Source organism: Bombina bombina, chromosome 1 (assembly GCF_027579735.1).
Source record: "Bombina bombina isolate aBomBom1 chromosome 1, aBomBom1.pri, whole genome shotgun sequence".
NCBI lineage: Eukaryota > Metazoa > Chordata > Amphibia > Anura > Bombinatoridae > Bombina > Bombina bombina.
Window position 1 is genome coordinate 1,381,776,216 of NC_069499.1, and position 20,745 is coordinate 1,381,796,960.

At 39.5% G+C, this 20,745-nt stretch overlaps 1 protein-coding gene across 1 annotated transcript; it reads right to left on the reverse strand.

The window, feature by feature from the left end:
* Positions 1 to 1,294: 1,294 nt before the first annotated feature.
* On the reverse strand, positions 1,295 to 20,721 carry PFDN2 (prefoldin subunit 2). Its single transcript, XM_053695587.1, has 4 exons — positions 20,629 to 20,721; positions 18,434 to 18,522; positions 3,874 to 3,997; positions 1,295 to 1,793 (listed from the first exon to the last, which is right to left on the reverse strand). The coding sequence occupies exons 1-4, from the start codon at positions 20,665 to 20,667 to the stop codon at positions 1,614 to 1,616; spliced, it is 432 nt and encodes a 143-aa protein (XP_053551562.1). The 5' UTR covers positions 20,668 to 20,721; the 3' UTR covers positions 1,295 to 1,613.
* Between the last annotated feature and the right edge of the window lie 24 nt (positions 20,722 to 20,745).

Genomic DNA, 20,745 nt, shown 5'->3' on the forward strand with positions numbered 1-20,745 from the left:
GTTCTCCTTATCGGAAATCTATCAAACACTCATACAACATAGAGCACAGAGCACAAGGGATTCGATACAGACAGGGTGGTCCCGTATGGGAATTGAGGGTATTACTTGGGAAGACATAAGAAGAGGCCTCGAAAGAACCAAATCAGCCACATTGTCCGCCATGTACAGGGAGTCTCAGATACGTTTCCTCCATAGGGCCTATCTCACACCAAGAACATTAGCCAAATGGGCTCCTACGCACCCTAACCAGTGTGTGAAGTGTGCAGCAGAGGCACCTACTCTCTTACATTATATGTGGGAGTGTCCGTCAGTCAGACAGTACTGGAATAAAATACAATATTGGATCAATAAGTCCTTACAGATACACCTCACGCTTAGCCCAGAAACTATTCTATTTTTGAATTGGGAAACACAACATAGGCAACAAGACGCAATATTAAGCCTGGTAATTCTATTAGCTAGAAAATGTATCTTAAAAAAGTGGACAGTAAGGAAGGGCCCTTCCTTTGTGGGCTTTAGGAACCTACTTAGAACACAAATATTCACGGAACAAATGGATGTTAGGATGGATATTCAGAACAGGCTGGGTTTATTCTTGCGCAAATGGCGTAGACTCATACTTACATTCGAGTTGGAGATTCAGAGACTTATTCTGACCCCCTTTAGGGACTCAGTTCTTTTCATAGAAGCGGGACTGAGAGGGGAGTGGGCACATTTATTTTAAAACGACAATTGTCTCATAGGGGACCTGACTCCCCCCCCTCTCCTCCCTCACTTCCCACAGCCTCCCCCCCCCACTTTCCCCTCTTCTCTTTTTTTTTTTTTTTTTTCTCCTCCGCCGGGCCTCAAGGATTTATTTATTTAGGTTATTAGTTAGAATAGGTTACTTAAGTGTTTAGTTGTAGGTATGTTAAAAAGAAAATGGAAAAAGATTATGTCGGGGAAGTGCAATCACTCAGACCAAGTAAATATCATGTAAGATAAGAACGTAGTGTGGTCAAGTGAAGAAAATATTCCACCTCTCATAATGTGACATTGCTATGTTTCATACTGTGTTTAATTTTGGATCTACAATGTAAATCTTGTCACCAGACATGATATCCGCACAAAATGTAATAACTGGAATGTGTGTATTGCTTTACCTGACAACAATAAAAAGATATTTGAAAAAAAAAAAAAATATGAAGATGTAAAGCTCCTGTAATATGTAACAGCACAAACACAAAAGCTAATCAAGTGATTACTCTGCAGTAATCAAATTCAGTACAGCATGGTGGAAACTGGTGCAAATGTATAAACTTAAGAATTTTATTGAACAAACAAAAATACAAGCACAAAAAAATGGTTTATTACTTAAAACGATTGTGATGTGTGAAATATTTGTAGAAAAAAAAATCCATTGGCTTCTGTAATACCAGGACATTATGGTATCATTTATTGTCAGCTGCTGCAGCAACTCGGTACTCATCTCATTCTGTAGTATTTGTAATGTCCCCAACTAGTCCTCCATCATTTTACAGATCAAGGGAGAACAGTACAAAGAAAGAAGCCAAGAGCTTACTCCAGACAGATAAATAAAAGGAGCAATGTGTACTTGTGTGAGGAAGAGGGAATCAAGACACGAGCACGCCAGCAGAGCCAGACTTGGCATTGGACTCATCTCCGCCATCTTTGGGTGGTTGCTTCTGATCATTTTCCCCCATGAGCCGGATGTTATGCTTTTCTCTGTACTCATTCAGCTCTCTCCCCTTTACTTGTAGTTGTGCGCTCAGAGACTCAATGATTTTATTAATCTGTTTAAAGCAGAGACAGGAAGTCAGAAAATCAGCAGAACATTATGTGCCTACATATATAGACAATCATAAAAGAAATAACATTTATCCACTTGTACTACATAGTCTGCTACTTGGACTACCATCCAGCAAAATCTCAGATGCAAAATGATTTTCTGACTTTAATTATAAATCATTATCTATGTTTATAGGATTTGAGTTTTGCCACTCACTGGGTATACAAATATTCTATTCTATTTGTGGGCACCAAATATGAAAACTGATTTCCCATATAAATATTAAGCTTACCATATTGGTTTCAGGAGAGCTCTAACTTCTGAGAATCAGAAATGATCAGTGATCATTAATGGCTATATTTGATAAACTGAATATTAGTTTCAGAAATAGGTTTAAATGATAGAGATAGATCAGCTTGCTGAAGCCTTTGTTGGCAATAACTACTGCATATAATGGAAATGGAAACCAACAGCAATGTGGACAAGAAAGCAAAATATGCAGTTCTTCCCACAAATAACTCCTTGAAGGCAATGTTGCATGTGACAAAATATCATAGCAGCAATGTTGCCATGGCCAGAATGTGTGATTAGCAATGTCACAATGTCACCAGTATGGGGAACTGCCACTCAATAGCATCCATAATAAGTGAGATTTTGGCATGTAATCTCGTGGTCAGTGATCTCCCAGCCTCAACATAGCCACTAAATACCCAGTTAACAGATTTCATCACTGTAAGAAATTATTATTACTGTTATCTGCAGTTTTGGAAAACTTTAGTAATTTGAGATTTTATACACGTATATTTAAGGGACATGAAACCCAACATTTTTCATCCATGATTTAGACCATTTTAAAAATACTTTTCAAATTACTTCTATTATCAAATTGACTTTGTTCTCATGGTATTCTTTATTGAATAAATAACTAGATAGGTAGGCGTGCACATTGCATTGCAGTAAATAACAGGAAATGCTACTGCCACCTACTATTCTCAGAAATGTATAAGTTCTAAAACTGTTGCCATATATTGCTCCAATCACATGCACACTCCTACGCCTTTCTACCTGCTTTTCAACAAAGGATACTAAAAGAATGAAGTTACATTGATAATTTTTTCACATGTTACACTATCGGAATCATGAAAGATCTCTGGGGGGGGGGGGGGTTATGTCCCTTTAAAATATACTCTTAAGTACAAACACTACCTGTAATATATTTCTACGTATTTACAGTAACATTTAAAGGGACAGTCTAGTCAAAATTAAACTTTCATTATTCAGATAGGACTTGTTATTTTAATCAACTTTCCAATTTACTTTTATCATCAAATTTGCTTTGTTCTCTTGGTATTCTAAGTTTAAACTAACCCTAGGTAGGCTCATATGCTAATTTCTAAGCCCTTGAGGACTGCCTCTTATCACATGCTTTTTAAATTGCTTTTCACAACAAGAGACTGATAAGTTCATGTGGACCATATAGATAACACTGTGTTAATGCCCAGGGAGTTATTTAAGATTTAGTAAAACACAATACTAAATGCAACTCAATAGATTTATGTAGTCACAGTCATGTGATCAGGGGGCTGTCAGAAGATGCTTAGATACAAGGTAATCAGAGGTAAAAAGTATATTAATATAACTGTTGGTTATGCAAAACTGGGGAATGGGTAATAAAAGGGATTATGTATCTTTTAAAACCATAAAAATTATATTGTAAACTGTCCCTTTAAATTTTAAATGCATATAAGTACATTTCAAATTTAATTAGAAGGATAATTTGCATCTATGTATATAAAAAAAATTCTTTCAGTAGAAAACATTCTACTAAAAGTGATTGCTGCTTGAGTCATAAATGTTACAGTGGCCATGGCCTGTGGGGCATACATTTCCCAGTCATGCAAGTTCCACGTGATTGACACTGACAATATGCAAGTGTAACCTTCAACCAGAAGCATTTTTTGTAAACAGAAGCATACAGCAAAAATGTTTCTAAAGCACTTAAATTATTTAAATGTATGTCTTCCAATTGACTAATGTACATCTATTTAAGTGATCATTTTGATGTAGAATCCTCAATATGCTACCTGCTCTTTGTTCTTCTCAAGGGCAGGCAGAACTTCCTTTACAGTGCGTTCCACCAGAACACCACCAACCATGCGGTAACACTTCCTGCCCTGATCTACATCCTTCAAAGTGTCAATAACCAACCTAGAGACATAAAAAGGAAAATGTTAGCAATGCTCAAAATTGTCTTTAATTCATAAGCTATATATGTGGTACATATGGGTCCTGGAAAAAAATAATGTATAGTCTAACCAAATATAAGGATGTGGCAGTGCAGTGGAACCTATGTTACACTGCAGGTATCTGAAGGGGAGTTACTGCACATGCGCAAATAAATCAGCTCTGGAATGCGGTACAAACTAGATAACAACTTGGCGGCAGCCATGACTAGAGAGAGGCGGGGAATAACAAAGTTATAAATAATAAAGACATTTACTGTGAGTCAGTGATTACTTTTAGGCAAAATTGCCCCCTGTATGTGCTCTAGGCAATTAAAAGGGACATAATACTCATATGCCAAATCACTTAAAACTGATGCAGTATAACTGTAAAAAACTGACAGGAAAATATCACCTAAGCATCTCTATGTAAAAAAACAGAATTTATGTTTACCTGATAAATTACTTTCTCCAACGGTGTGTCCGGTCCACGGCGTCATCCTTACTTGTGGGATATTCTCCTCCCCAACAGGAAATGGCAAAGAGCCCAGCAAAGCTGGTCACATGATCCCTCCTAGGCTCCGCCTACCCCAGTCATTCGACCGACGTTAAGGAGGAATATTTGCATAGGAGAAACCATATGGTACCGTGGTGACTGTAGTTAAAAAAAATAAATTATCAGACCTGATTAAAAAAACCAGGGCGGGCCGTGGACCGGACACACCGTTGGAGAAAGTAATTTATCAGGTAAACATAAATTCTGTTTTCTCCAACATAGGTGTGTCCGGTCCACGGCGTCATCCTTACTTGTGGGAACCAATACCAAAGCTTTAGGACACGGATGAAGGGAGGGAGCAAATCAGGTCACCTAAATGGAAGGCACCACGGCTTGCAAAACCTTTCTCCCAAAAATAGCCTCAGAAGAAGCAAAAGTATCAAACTTGTAAAATTTGGTAAAAGTGTGCAGTGAAGACCAAGTCGCTGCCCTACATATCTGATCAACAGAAGCCTCGTTCTTGAAGGCCCATGTGGAAGCCACAGCCCTAGTGGAATGAGCTGTGATTCTTTCGGGAGGCTGCCGTCCGGCAGTCTCGTAAGCCAATCTGATGATGCTTTTAATCCAAAAAGAGAGAGAGGTAGAAGTTGCTTTTTGACCTCTCCTTTTACCAGAATAAACAACAAACAAGGAAGATGTTTGTCTAAAATCCTTTGTAGCATCTAAATAGAATTTTAGAGCGCGAACAACATCCAAATTGTGCAACAAACGTTCCTTCTTTGAAACTGGTTTCGGACACAGAGAAGGTACGATAATCTCCTGGTTAATGTTTTTGTTAGAAACAACTTTTGGAAGAAAACCAGGTTTAGTACGTAAAACCACCTTATCTGCATGGAACACCAGATAAGGAGGAGAACACTGCAGAGCAGATAATTCTGAAACTCTTCTAGCAGAAGAGATTGCAACTAAAAACAAAACTTTCCAAGATAATAACTTAATATCAACGGAATGTAAGGGTTCAAACGGAACCCCCTGAAGAACTGAAAGAACTAAATTGAGACTCCAAGGAGGAGTCAAAGGTTTGTAAACAGGCTTAATTCTAACCAGAGCCTGAACAAAGGCTTGAACATCTGGCACAGCTGCCAGCTTTTTGTGAAGTAACACAGACAAGGCAGAAATCTGTCCCTTCAGGGAACTTGCAGATAATCCTTTTTCCAATCCTTCTTGAAGGAAGGATAGAATCTTAGGAATCTTAACCTTGTCCCAAGGGAATCCTTTAGATTCACACCAACAGATATATTTTTTCCAAATTTTGTGGTAAATCTTTCTAGTTACAGGCTTTCTGGCCTGAACAAGAGTATCGATAACAGAATCTGAGAACCCTCGCTTCGATAAGATCAAGCGTTCAATCTCCAAGCAGTCAGCTGGAGTGAAACCAGGTTCGGATGTTCGAACGGACCCTGAACAAGAAGGTCTCGTCTCAAAGGTAGCTTCCAAGGTGGAGCCGATGACATATTCACCAGATCTGCATACCAAGTCCTGCGTGGCCACGCAGGAGCTATCAAGATCACCGACGCCCTCTCCTGATTGATCCTGGCTACCAGCCTGGGGATGAGAGGAAACGGCGGGAACACATAAGCTAGTTTGAAGGTCCAAGGTGCTACTAGTGCATCCACTAGAGCCGCCTTGGGATCCCTGGATCTGGACCCGTAGCAAGGAACTTTGAAGTTCTGACGAGAGGCCATCAGATCCATGTCTGGAATGCCCCACAGCTGAGTGACTTGGGCAAAGATTTCCGGATGGAGTTCCCACTCCCCCGGATGCAATGTCTGACGACTCAGAAAAACCGCTTCCCAATTTTCCACTCCTGGGATGTGGATAGCGGACAGGTGGCAGGAGTGAGACTCCGCCCATAGAATGATTTTGGTCACTTCTTCCATCGCTAGGGAACTCCTTGTTCCCCCCTGATGGTTGATGTACGCAACAGTTGTCATGTTGTCTGATTGAAACCGTATGAACTTGGCCCTCGCTAGCTGAGGCCAAGCCTTGAGAGCATTGAATATCGCTCTCAGTTCCAGAATATTTATCGGTAGAAGAGATTCTTCCCGAGACCAAAGACCCTGAGCTTTCAGGGATCCCCAGACCGCGCCCCAGCCCATCAGACTGGCGTCGGTCGTGACAATGACCCACTCTGGTCTGCGGAATGTCATCCCTTGTGACAGGTTGTCCAGGGACAGCCACCAACGGAGTGAGTCTCTGGTCCTCTGATTTACTTGTATCTTCGGAGACAAGTCTGTATAATCCCCATTCCACTGACTGAGCATGCACAGTTGTAATGGTCTTAGATGAATGCGCGCAAAAGGAACTATGTCCATTGCCGCTACCATCAACCCGATCACTTCCATGCACTGAGCTATGGAAGGAAGAGGAACGGAATGAAGTATCCGACAAGAGTCTAGAAGCTTTGTTTTTCTGGCCTCTGTCAGAAATATCCTCATTTCTAAGGAGTCTATTATTGTTCCCAAGAAGGGAACCCTTGTTGACGGAGATAGAGAACTCTTTTCCACGTTCACTTTCCATCCGTGAGATCTGAGAAAGGCCAGGACGATGTCCGTGTGAGCCTTTGCTTGAGGAAGGGACGACGCTTGAATCAGAATGTCGTCCAAGTAAGGTACTACAGCAATGCCCCTTGGTCTTAGCACAGCTAGAAGGGACCCTAGTACCTTTGTGAAAATCCTTGGAGCAGTGGCTAATCCGAAAGGAAGCGCCACGAACTGGTAATGCTTGTCCAGGAATGCGAACCTTAGGAACCGATGATGTTCCTTGTGGATAGGAATATGTAGATACGCATCCTTTAAATCCACCGTGGTCATGAATTGACCTTCCTGGATGGAAGGAAGAATAGTTCGAATGGTTTCCATCTTGAACGATGGAACCTTGAGAAACTTGTTTAAGATCTTGAGATCTAAGATTGGTCTGAACGTTCCCTCTTTTTTGGGAACTATGAACAGATTGGAGTAGAACCCCATCCCTTGTTCTCTTAATGGAACAGGATGAATCACTCCCATTTTTAACAGGTCTTCTACTCAATGTAAGAATGCCTGTCTTTTTATGTGGTCTGAAGACAACTGAGACCTGTGGAACCTCCCCCTTGGGGGAAGTCCCTTGAATTCCAGAAGATAACCTTGGGAGACTATTTCTAGCGCCCAAGGATCCAGAACATCTCTTGCCCAAGCCTGAGCGAAGAGAGAGAGTCTGCCCCCCACCAGATCCGGTCCCGGATCGGGGGCCAACATTTCATGCAGTCTTGGTAGCAGTGGCAGGTTTCTTGGCCTGCTTTCCCTTGTTCCAGCCTTGCATTGGTCTCCAAGCTGGCTTGGCTTGAGAAGTATTACCCTCTTGCTTAGAGGACGTAGCACCTCGGGCTGGTCCGTTTCTACGAAAGGGACGAAAATTAGGTTTATTTTTTGCCTTGAAAGGCCGATCCTGAGGAAGGGCGTGGCCCTTACCCCCAGTGATATCAGAGATAATCTCTTTCAAGTCAGGGCCAAACAGCGTTTTCCCCTTGAAAGGAATGTTAAGTAGCTTGTTCTTGGAAGACGCATCAGCCGACCAAGATTTCAACCAAAGCGCTCTGCGCGCCACAATAGCAAACCCAGAATTCTTAGCCGCTAACCTAGCCAATTGCAAGGTGGCGTCTAGGGTGAAAGAATTAGCCAATTTGAGAGCATTGATTCTGTCCATAATCTCCTCATAAGGAGGAGAATCACTATCGACCGCCTTTATCAGCTCATCGAACCAGAAACATGCGGCTGTAGCGACAGGGACAATGCATGCAATTGGTTGTAGAAGGTAACCCTGCTGAACAAACATCTTTTTAAGCAAACCTTCTAATTTTTTATCCATAGGATCTTTGAAAGCACAACTATCCTCTATGGGTATAGTGGTGCGTTTGTTTAAACTGGAAACCGCTCCCTCGACCTTGGGGACTGTCTGCCATAAGTCCTTTCTAGGGTCGACCAAAGGAAACAATTTTTTAAATATGGGGGGAGGGACGAAAGGAATACCGGGCCTTTCCCATTCTTTATTAACAATGTCCGCCACCCGCTTGGGTATAGGAAAAGCTTCTGGGAGCCCCGGCACCTCTTGGAACTTGTCCATTTTACATAGTTTCTCTGGGATGACCAACTTGTCACAATCATCCAGAGTGGATAATACCTCCTTAAGCAGAATGCGGAGATGTTCCAACTTAAATTTAAATGCAATCACATCAGGTTCAGCCTGTTGAGAAATGTTCCCTGAATCAGTAATTTCTCCCTCAGACAAAACCTCCCTGGCCCCATCAGACTGGGTTAGGGGCCCTTCAGAGATATTAGTATCAGCGTTGCCATGCTCTTCAGTATCTAAAACAGAGCAGCCGCGCTTACGCTGACAAGTGTTCATTTGGGCTAAAATGTTTTTGACAGAATTATCCATTACAGCCGTTAATTGTTGCATAGTAAGGAGTATTGGCGCGCTAGATGTACTAGGGGCCTCCTGAGTGGGCAAGACTCGTGTAGACGAAGGAGGGAATGATGCAGTACCATGCTTACTCCCCTCACTTGAGGAATCATCTTGGGCATCATTGTCATTATCACATAAATCACATTTATTTAAATGAATAGGAATTCTGGCTTCCCCACATTCAGAACACAGTCTATCTGGTAGTTCAGACATGTTAAACAGGCATAAACTTGATAACAAAGTACAAAAACGTTTTAAAATAAAACCGTTACTCTCACTTTAAATTTTAAACTGAACACACTTTATTACTGCAATTTGCGAAAAAACATGAAGGAATTGTGCAAAATTCACCAAATTTTCACCACAGTGTCTTAAAGCCTTAAAAGTATTGCACACCAAATTTGGAAGCTTTAACCCTTAAAATAACTGAACCGGAGCCGTTTTAAACTTTAACCCCTTTACAGTCCCTGGTATCTGCTTTGCTGAGACCCATCCAAGCCCAAAGGGGAATACGATACCAAATGACGCCTTCAGAAAGTCTTTTCTAAGTATCAGAGCTCCTCACACATGCGACTGCATGCCATGCCTCTCAAAAACAAGTGCGCCACACCGGCGCGAAAATGAGGCTCTGCTTATGCTTTGGGAAAGCCCCTAAGGAATAAGGTGTCTAATACAGTGCCTGCCGATATTCTTATATCAAAAAAACCCAGATAAAATGATTCCTCAAGGCTAAATATGTGTTAATAATGAATCGATTTAGCCCAGAAAAGTCTACAGTCTTAATAAGCCCTTGTGAAGCCCTTATTTACGATCGTAATAAACATGGCTTACCGGATCCCATAGGGAAAATGACAGCTTCCAGCATTACATCGTCTTGTTAGAATGTGTCATACCTCAAGCAGCAAGAGACTGCATACTGTTCCCCCAACTGAAGTTAATTGCTCTCAACAGTCCTGTGTGGAACAGCCATGGATTTTAGTTACGGTTGCTAAAATCATTTTCCTCATACAAACAGAAATCTTCATCTCTTTTCTGTTTCTGAGTAAATAGTACATACCAGCACTATTTCAAAATAACAAACTCTTGATTGAATAATAAAAACTACAGTTAAACACTAAAAAACTCTAAGCCATCTCCGTGGAGATGTTGCCTGTACAACGGCAAAGAGAATGACTGGGGTAGGCGGAGCCTAGGAGGGATCATGTGACCAGCTTTGCTGGGCTCTTTGCCATTTCCTGTTGGGGAGGAGAATATCCCACAAGTAAGGATGACGCCGTGGACCGGACACACCTATGTTGGAGAAAGAAAGATATTTGACCTCACAATTTCCTCAGCTAAGCAGAGTAAGTTCTGTGTAAAAAGTTATACTTAAAGGGACAGTCAACACCAGAATTTTTGTTGTTTAAAAAGATAATCCCTTTTTTTTTTACCAATTCCCCAGTTTTTTGCAAAACCAACACTGTTATATTAATACACGTTTTACTTCTGTGACTAACTTGTATCTAAGCATCTTCTGACCTCCCCTAATCACATGACTTTTAGTTAGTTTGCATATAGTTGCATTTTAGCCAATTAGTGCAGTGTCTGCCACTAGCCACGGGCATGATCACAATGCTATCTATATGGCCTACATGAGCTTGCTCTCCCCTGCTGTGAAAAGTAAATAAAATAGAGGCGGCCTTCAAGGGCTTAGAAATTATCATGTGTCTTCCTAGGTTTGCTTTCAACTAGAATACCAAGAGAACGTTACTTCCCAGCTGCAGGTAAAAAAAAAATAAAAAAAAATGAAGAAATGAACAGCAGCCAATCAGCATCAGCAGTGCTGGGGTCATGAACTCTTTTACTGTGATCTCATGAGATTTCATAGTAAACTTCCCTAAACGGAATAGGGAAATAAGATGAGTGTGCACGAATGCCCGCTCCTTTCGCTGTCCCGGACAGACATACTGATTTGCTGCTTAGAAATCCTTTACAATGGGAGGTGGCTAGAGGAACTTTTGAGGTAAAATATCTTTCTTTTTTACATAGAGATGTTCAGGTGATATTTTTACAGCTATGCTGCATCACTTTCAAGTGTTTCAACATTTGGGTATCGTGGCCCTTTAAGCAGCTGGATGACACATGTATGAGAATGGAGAACATAGAAAGTTGAACGCCTACTGTAGCAGAGACCAAACAAAGATTTGGAGAGTGCACAATGTAGACAATGGAGAGGTTGGGCCCTAAAACCTTTGTGGAGCTGAGGTGTCTATAAGCGAGTGTTTGCCTTATGTATACACTTTCACAATAAACACCATGAAGCTCATTTGACTTCGCGATTTGCTGATTTGAATGTCAGAAAAGAAATCATACATCGAACTTTAACAAAACTTTAAAAAATAAATAATTTGAGATCCTTTTCTCATGTCATTTATTACGTTTGATTCTATTTTTTTTTTTTTTTTTTTTTTTATAAACTGATAAAATGTTTGTTTTCTTGTTCATAATTTAGTGCAAAATTATTTTAGCAGATATTTATTGGAGGTTGCGTCCGACTAACCTACTAGGGGTGGCTGAGACGCGTTTAGAAACACTGGTATAAAGTACAGTTATGTATACTAACACAGCTTTATAATCTGCCATTAAAGAGACAGTCTACACCAGAATTTGTTTTTAATATAGATAATCATTTTATTACCTATTCCCGAACTTTAATTTTGAATTGGCTGTCCCTTTAAAGGGGCATAAAAGCTCAAACAGCAACCAAGCACAAGAGGAGCTCATCTACTAATACAACACCATGTCAATCAGGAGAAATAGCAAACCATGTTGCACATCTAAACCAGCAGCAGCAAGTATCTTCTTTAAACAACAGAAAGGCGATAAGGTATTTGACAAGGAAGATGAGATAGAAGAGGAAGAGATGGAAGACACAGAAATTAACCTCCCAGAAAACAGTAATAAGCCAATAACTAAATCGGATATTAAGAATCTTGTTTCCAAGCAGGACATCACCTCTGTATTCGATAAAATGTGGGAGAAAATGGACGCCCTACAGAGCACGGTTACAAATAGCCTCACAGAAATTAAACAGAACATCTCAGATTTGGGCACTAGAATCGAAACGCTGGAGGAAAAAGAAGAAGCAAGGGAGGAAGATATCACCAACGTCAAACAACAACTAAATGACCATCAACAAGAGCTGGCGGACGTGAATGACAAATTAGAGGACCTAGAAAACAGGAGTCGGAGGTGTAATATCCGACTGAAGGGCATCCCAGAATCGATCACTTCACCAGCTATAGGGGACTATTTACGTCAACTATTCCAAGCCATCACAGGGGAGTCGTCTGAGGAGAAATTCCAACTAGAAAGGGCTCATAGAGCTCTCAGAGCTAAACCTAAAGAGGCAGAACCCCCGAGAGATATAATTGTGAAACTTTTCCGCTTTCAAGAGAAAGAAGAGATTATGTTAGCGGCAAGGAAAAACCCCACCTTCAAATTCAAAGGATCGATTATACAATTCTATCAAGACCTTAGTGTCAAAACCCTCCAGCGGAGATATACCCTGCGTCCGCTGACGCAACTATTAAGGAAAAGCCAGATTACATATAGGTGGGGATTCCCCTTTGCCCTACACGTACTCCATGAAGGCAACAGCTACACTATCAAAGAACAGCAAGACATTCCAGGACTCTGTCAATTACTAAAGTTAGAATGTCCAGAGATTCCAGAAACCTCCCAGGACAACATCAAAGCCAGACCACTACTAACAAAAGGGACTATTCAGAACGGTCGGTGGACGAGAGTCTCTAGGAGGAAACAGAGACCATGAACAATATACAGGACTGGGAAGATTGAAAATGACTTTCTAGAAATATATAGTAGTTTTGCCTTCTCTAAGAGGAGAGAATATGTCATAAGCATTAGAGATAAACTTACTAGCGGTTATTAAGATACAGGAAGTGTTAAAAATACCTTACAGCTAGTAGCTTTAATTAAGAAAGAATTTATGTCAAGAACTGGTAGAAAAACTGAGGGCTGGATCTGTTGATCGTAGAGAAGTAACTATGTAAAATTTACTTAGTCAGATTCATACCCCAGAAAGCTATCAGTATTAGCAAGAAACAAGGACACTCTAACATACTTGATTTGTTTATAGAAATGTTGAGCTCTTAATATTGTAATATGAATCTTATATGCACGCTTAGTTAGATAGGGAGAGTTTAGGAAAACTCAAAGAAAGTTCTCTGAAAGAGAAGTTAAGCTTTCTATCAATAAGTTATTATGTTTAAATTTAATGTTCATTTTTGTTTTTATGTTTCCAAGCTAAACACCGTCAAGCAGTGGTCCAGAAAGTTTCTCCATGCTGGAGGTGGCCTGAAGGGGGCAGGAGTCATTCAGGAAATAAAGAAAGAGGTAATACTGAGCAGGTATGTGAGAGGTGGAAGTAGTGGATGTAATGGGCTCTAAAATACAGATAATCTCACACAACGTAAGGGGGCTGAACACTAATGTGAAGAGGAAAACAGCACTCACTCAATATAGAAACATGAACTCTAAAATAATATTCCTACAGGAGACGCACTTTTCACACAATCAATATCCTACTTACTGGGACAAACATTTTAAACAACACTATCATGCCACATCAAACAAAAAAAAAAGAGGGGTATCAATACTTGTACATGATTCTATCCAATTCGTAAAGGAAGAAGTGATTAGAGACGAGGAGGGCAGATATCTCATACTGAGAGGCACTGTACAGGGTACACAATTAACACTATGCAACATCTATGCACCAAATGAAGGGCAACATGAGTTTTTCAAGAAACTATCACACCTACTAACACAGTGGTCTCAAACACTATTGATAGTGGCAGGAGACTTTAATGTTAATTTAAAAATTCTTCGGGATACTGCCACAAAGTCTTACTAACAAACAAAAACACATCAACTCTATCACCAAGTCAATTAGGGAAGAGCTAGAGGCACACAACATAATGGACACTTGGACGACTTTATATGGCCAAACAAACGACCACACCTACTACTCACCCGCCCACAAAATATACACTAAATTGGAATATATATATATATATATATATATATATATATATATATATATATATATATATATATATATATATATGACAAACATTGATACCTAGTTTAATTTCCTTGTCTATACACTCATCGGTGTGGTCCGACCACTCCATAGTACAGATTCAGCTGCAAGGTTTTACTGACCTCAACAGACAGAAATCCTGGACTTATGACCCCTCGCTACTAAAACACATAGATATCCAAACTAAAGTCTTAAATAATCTAAATGAATATTGGAGGTTGAATGTTGATCCATCCATAAGACCAGTTATCGTGTGGGCAGCTCACAAGCCGTATATTAGGGGATTGATCATTAAAGAGAAAGCTTTGTATATGAAAAGAGTCAGGTCAACGATAGATACACTACAGCAGGAAATAGAGACCTTAGAAAGATCACATCAGGCGACCTTATCCCAAACGGTTTTTACTACCTTGACTACTAAAAGAAAGGAACTCGCTAAGATACTAACCGACAATTCCCTGAGAGCCATAAACAAGTTAAAATCATTCTATTTTTTATATGCCAATAAACCCGATAGGTTTTTAGCCAATAAATTAAGAGAAAAAACAAAATCCTTCACTATCGCTCACTTGCAAAAATTAGACGGCACACTAACTTCTAACCCACAGGAAATTGTAGAAGAGTTTGCCAAATATTATGAAACATTATATGACGGTAAGAAAGTCTGCCACTCACCAATGACTGAAAAGCTTAGAGAACAAATATTAATGAAGGCAAATCTACCTAAATTAAACACAGAAGAGGCAAACTCACTAGAAGCAGATATCACCCTACAAGAAATAGCAACAGCTATAAAAGATCTTAAAAGAGGCAAGGCCCCAGGCCCTGATGGGTTTTCAGGGGATTACTATAAGCTATTTAACACTGATCTGACCGCCCATTTACACAAATTCTGTAATGACATACTGAAGGGCTCCTCGATCCCGACAGAGCTTCTTCAAGCCAAAATAGTTGTTATACCTAAGCCAGGGAAAAACCCAACTATGACACAAAATTACAGACCGATTTCGCTCATTAATCAAGACATAAAAATTCTCACAAAAATTTTGGCAAATAGGCTTAAGCAATATTTACCCACACTAATCCATCCTGATCAGGGGGGCTTTATCAAAGACCGTGAAGCACCTGACAATATAAGACGCACACTAGCTCTAGTAGAATATCTGAACGCTACAAGAACGCCTTCTCTGCTTCTATCTCTGGATGCGGAGAAGGCGTTCGACAGGGTGGATTGGGGATATATGTTGGCGGTTCTGGAACATATGGGATTTGGCAATAGGTTCCTAGATGCGATTAGAAGCATATATTCACGCCCTACTGCAACAATTAGGGCGGCAGGCTATCAGTCAAGAACCATACAGATACTAAATGGAACCCGTCAGGGGTGCCCACTTTCACCATTGCTGTTCGCCTTGTGTGTGGAACCTCTGGCCGCATGCATACGAAATTCCACAGACATACATGGGATCAAATTGAACAAGGGGGATTACAAATTAACATTGTTTGCGGATGATATCCTGCTTTCTCTCACAAAGCCTGTGCTCTCTCTGCCCACCCTCTATCACCTACTAGACGAGTTTTCCAAAATTTCAGGTTTTAAAATTAACTCTGAGAAATGTGAAGCACTCCCCTTACACATACCAAGACATACACAAAAGCTAATAGAAGCTAACTGGGACTTTAAATGGGCTAATAAACCTATCAAATACCTAGGAATATATATCACAAACACATTGGAATCACTGTATAAGGTCAACTACAATCCAATATTTAAGAATGTAAGGAAAGATTTATCCAAAATGGAAAAAAGGCAACTTCTCATGGCTAGGTAGATTGTCGGCTATAAAGATGAACATCCTACCGAAATTGCTATACCTATTTAGAGCTCTACCGATCAAAATTCCATTAAAAAATCTAGATGATCTACAAGCCGAACTCATTTTATTTCTCAGAGGACATAAAAAAGCCAGAATAGCTGCACACATCTTAAAGCAACATAAACAATTAGGAGGACTGGGAGTCCCAGACCTCCGAAATTATTACCAAGCAGCCAGACTAGCACAATGTGCATTACTAAGCAAAAAATGTCAGGGAATGATATGGCCTATGGTGGAGACAGACATTAGGGGTCTGGCGGAGCCAGGGGAACTCCTATGGAATTCCAGCGACACAAACATCGGCCGGCTAGCACAACTTAAAATCACTGACGACACTAAAGCAATGTGGTCTACATTAACTAAGACACTAAAACTAATTTCACCACAGACTATCATTAAACCTATGGGGATGTTACTCCCGACTGACTTCCAAAAACAATTAAGCAAATGGGAGAACAAGGGTTTGTACAGAGTGGCAGATTTCTTAGACGGGGGGAAAGTATTGACGTTTAACCAATTGAAAGACAAAATTTACCCAGACACTTTACATTGGTTCATGTACTTCCAACTCTCGCATGCCATAAACAAGTACAGACAGGGTTCCCCTAACACTAAGAATACTGTTTTGGAACAACTTATAATAACTCCAGGCAGACACAAAAAAATGATCACACATTTATATTTAGCCATTCAAACAGCGAAAAACACAACAAAACCGAGGCTTCATAATAGTTGGGAACAAGACTTAGACATAACCCATAATGAGGATGAATGGAGACAGATTTTCTCTGAGCTCAGTAGAGGACTGATAGGAGCAGACCTGATAGAAAACTCAATTAAAACAGCTTACAGATGGTACCTGACTCCGCTAAAGACCTCACACTACACACCTGAATGCAATAGATTATGCTATAGGGGATGTGCAGAGGTGGGTTCTTATCTACACATGTGGTGGGACTGCCCAAAGATACAACCAATCTGGGATAAATTGCAACAGTTAATTAGGAGAATATTGGTTGATTCATTTACATTATCAATTTCAAAAGCCCTACTGCATACACACATAGATACCCTAAATTCAGCCTCCAATAGATGGATTAATATAGTATGCACAGCTACTAGATTATGCATAGCTAAGAAATGGAAAATGGGAGCCCCGGATTGGAACGAAGTACTAGATAAGATAGAGGATGTTTACAAAATGTCGGAATCGGCAGCATGGATGCAGGGTAATGTAGAAAGCTTTCATAACATCTGGATCTATTGGACCTTGAATAAATAATTATGGGCATAACCAAACATTGAGGCAGTGGGAGACTCGGGTCACTCTTTAAGGTCACAACAAATAAATAAAAAAAATGCATATTTTAATGGGCACTGCTTGACGGAAACGGTTTAAGGTTTTTAGTTATATGAAGTTCAGAAGTTTAAGAGTTAAAGAGGGATTTGGGAGGAGGGGGAGGGGTAAGGAAGGGGGATTTATTTAAATAAACAAAAACAAAATGGGACTGGAGATGGTTTAGTATGTCACATCTTGGTTTATGATTTTGGCTAACCCGAAGTAATGTATGTGTACATTCTACCCTGTCATGATATTTCTGTTGTGAAACTTTAATAAAAAATATTTCAACATAAAGGTGCCTAAAAGTCCCAAAAGAAACTGCTCTAATGTGTTATATGCAAGCAATAGTGCAATAATAAAATGATCTAACTGTAAAGGGCTTAAACACATAGTTAAAGCCAGTTCCAGTGCAGCAATGAACTACCAAAACCTAGCAGAACACATCTGGTGAGCCAATGACAAGAGTCATGTGTGTACAGTTACCAGTCATCAGCTAGATCCTAGCAGTGCATTGCTGCCCCCTAAGCCTATCTAGGTATGCTTCTCAAAACAGATCAATGAAACAATTTAAGTTTGACTTTAAAGTATCTTTAAAGGGACAGTCAAGTCAAAATTAAACTTTCATGATTCAGATAGGGCATGCAAATTTTGAAAAACTTTCCACTTTACTTTTATTATCAAATTTGCTTTGTTCTTTTGGTATTCTTTGTTAAAAGCTAAACTTAGGTAGACTCATACGCTAATTTCAAAAACCCTTAAAGGATGCATCTTCTATCAGTGCATTTTGACAGTTTTTCCACAGACAATGCTAGTTCATGCGTGCCATATAGATAACATTGTGCTCACTACCATGGAGTTATTTAGGAGTCAGCGCTGAATGGCTAAAATTAAATTCTGTCAAAAGAAATGAGATAAAGGGGCAGTCTGCAGAGGCTTAGATACAAGATAATCACAGAGGTAAAAAATGTATTAATATAACAGTGTTGGTTAAATAAAAGGGATCTTTTTTTTTTTAACAATAAAAAAAAGTTCATATAGACTGTCCCTTTAACTTTACATTCAAATGTCCCAGAAAGCCTCAATCAGTTCTTACTCACGTGTGTTCGTTAAGCTCCATCTCCAACTCAGTTAGTTTGGAAGCCAGACTTCTCTGCTCTTGCCTTAGCCGATTAAAACCTGCCACCACCTGTGCAGAAAAAAAAACCCATATATTAAAGGAAAATGTCAATTTACAGCATAGTTTCAGCTCCAGTGTATTAGAAAAATAAACCAAGGGAGGTGGGAGTTGGAATTTTTTTATTTATTTTTTACTTGTTCCATTAATCCACCTTACCCTTTATTGTGTTTATTACCAAAAGTCTCCTGAATAAAATAAAATAAAAATGGTAGTGTCTATTCCAAAACATTTCTTCAGTGTGAAACAAAAATATTAAAAAAAAAAAAACAACACAACTACTTCTACAGGAACCAAAGTAGGATTTCCAATATGCTCAAAATAATTTTAATAGCTTTTACTACATTTTTTTTTCAAGAACTAAAAATTATCCCCAAAAAATAACTCCATGAAACAAAAGACAATGGTTGGTGGATAGGTTTTACTAAAACAATATGTTATTAGACATACTAGGATTTGGGTGTATGCTTTTATCACACACCATTCCATCCATGCTTCGAACGCTATCTGTGATCAAAGAGCAGAATGGCGCTGGAGCAAAAGTCGTTCAAATTTTTTGTTTTCTTTTGGATTTGAATACAATAATGAACATGTGTGCTTTGTGTGTTCTTCATGATCAGAGATAGGACATGGTCATTTGGCTTCAGTTGGTAGCAAGTCATTAGGCATGGTAACAGCAGCCCCTAGTGGTCACTCCTTGACATACATACTGAAATGCTAGGGGTGGAGTGGCATTACTGACAGAATGACAACTGTCATGTATGCATTCTATATTTAATTACTAGATAGTGTGTATGTAAGTGTGTGTATATATATATATATATATATATCTGCACCAGAACACTATAGAAATAATTAAGTCATAAACTGCTAGAAATATAATGGCAATGGGGGAGCACTGCTGCATAACATACATCAAATGTACACACCAGCAGCAGTAATTTAAATACTTGATTGCCAGAAAAGCTCAACTGGCCAGAACACACACAAGCGAAGAGAAGAGTCATACTGCCAAAATAAATGACAAGCAATCAGAGAAAAATAATGTCCAGACCTGGCTACACCACCATGCCTCATCACTGGACAGACATTTAGGGATGATTTAGCAGGTTCCAGAGACGCATTTCTAATTTTGAGCCCTAGTCACATTTAGAGCATGGGATCCCTAGACTAATTCCCCAAAGGTTCTATATCTCTAAATAAGCAAAGTCTCTATAATAATTATGCATTAAAGTTGGTTACTGTATCTGATTGATCTTAAAGGGATACTGAACCCAAATTTTTTCTTTCAGGATTCAGACAAAGCATGAAATTTTAAGCAACTTTCTAATTTACTCCTATTATCAAATTTTCATCATTCTCTTGGTATCTTTATATGAAATGCAAGAATGTAAGTTTAGATGCCGGCCCACTTTTGGTGAACAACCTTGGTTGTTGTTGCTAATTGGTAGATAAATTCATCCACCAATAAAAAAGTGCTTTTCAAAGTACTGAACCAAAAGAGAAGCTTAGATGCCTTCTTTTTCCAATAATGATAGCAAGAGAACAAAGAAAAATTGATAATAGGAGTAAATTAGAAAGTTGCTTAAAATTGCATGCTCTATCTGAATCACGAAAGAAAAAATGTGGGTTCTTTGTCCCTTTAGTTAATACACTATCCATGAGAGTCACAATTGTCATAACCATAACCGTTTCTTCTCGAACCTTCATAATAAGGGACATGATTAAGGATGTAAATCCGAAACATTGTCGCTATTTTTTGATATGTTGGCTTAAATAAAATCCTCAAACATTTTATATTGGTGGTGCAGCTATCTACTTATAGGAATCTGCATTTATTTGGGACTGAGGTGCTGGTCTCTGACAGCTTGCACACCTACATACCTACCTGTAATCCTTCATTAAGGAGTTACCTTGGTGCTGGAACATTTGGGACTTTTCTAAATATTCCATACAAGGAATTATGTGGAGCTCTAACACTTTCATTTTATCTCAATCTATATGTTGATTTAGTAATAATACAAGAAGCCGTTGTATTGAATATGTATTTAACCTAGACGCAATAAAAAACAAATCTGTTTTTAATCAGATCACCCCATATACTGGCTAGCTCGGTACCTGCTCGGCAGCAATCTGTTTAGCGGCCGCTGAAGCCATCACGTTTTCTCGCTGAGCAACTGGCACGACCCTACAAACCGGAAGTTGTCTGACAGCGTGACGTTATTTCCGGCGTTT

Bases quoted from the DNA above. Each gene is read 5' to 3' on its own strand.
- PFDN2 (XM_053695587.1), bottom strand. From the start codon at position 20,667: ATGGCTTCAGCGGCCGCTAAACAGATTGCTGCCGAGCAG. The intron at 18,523-20,628 runs GTACCGAGCTAG...TTTTCTGCACAG, and splicing joins AACAGATTGCTGCCGAGCAG to GTGGTGGCAGGTTTTAATCG. The intron at 1,794-3,873 runs GTAGCATATTGA...TGCTTTAAACAG, and splicing joins TTGAGAAGAACAAAGAGCAG to ATTAATAAAATCATTGAGTC.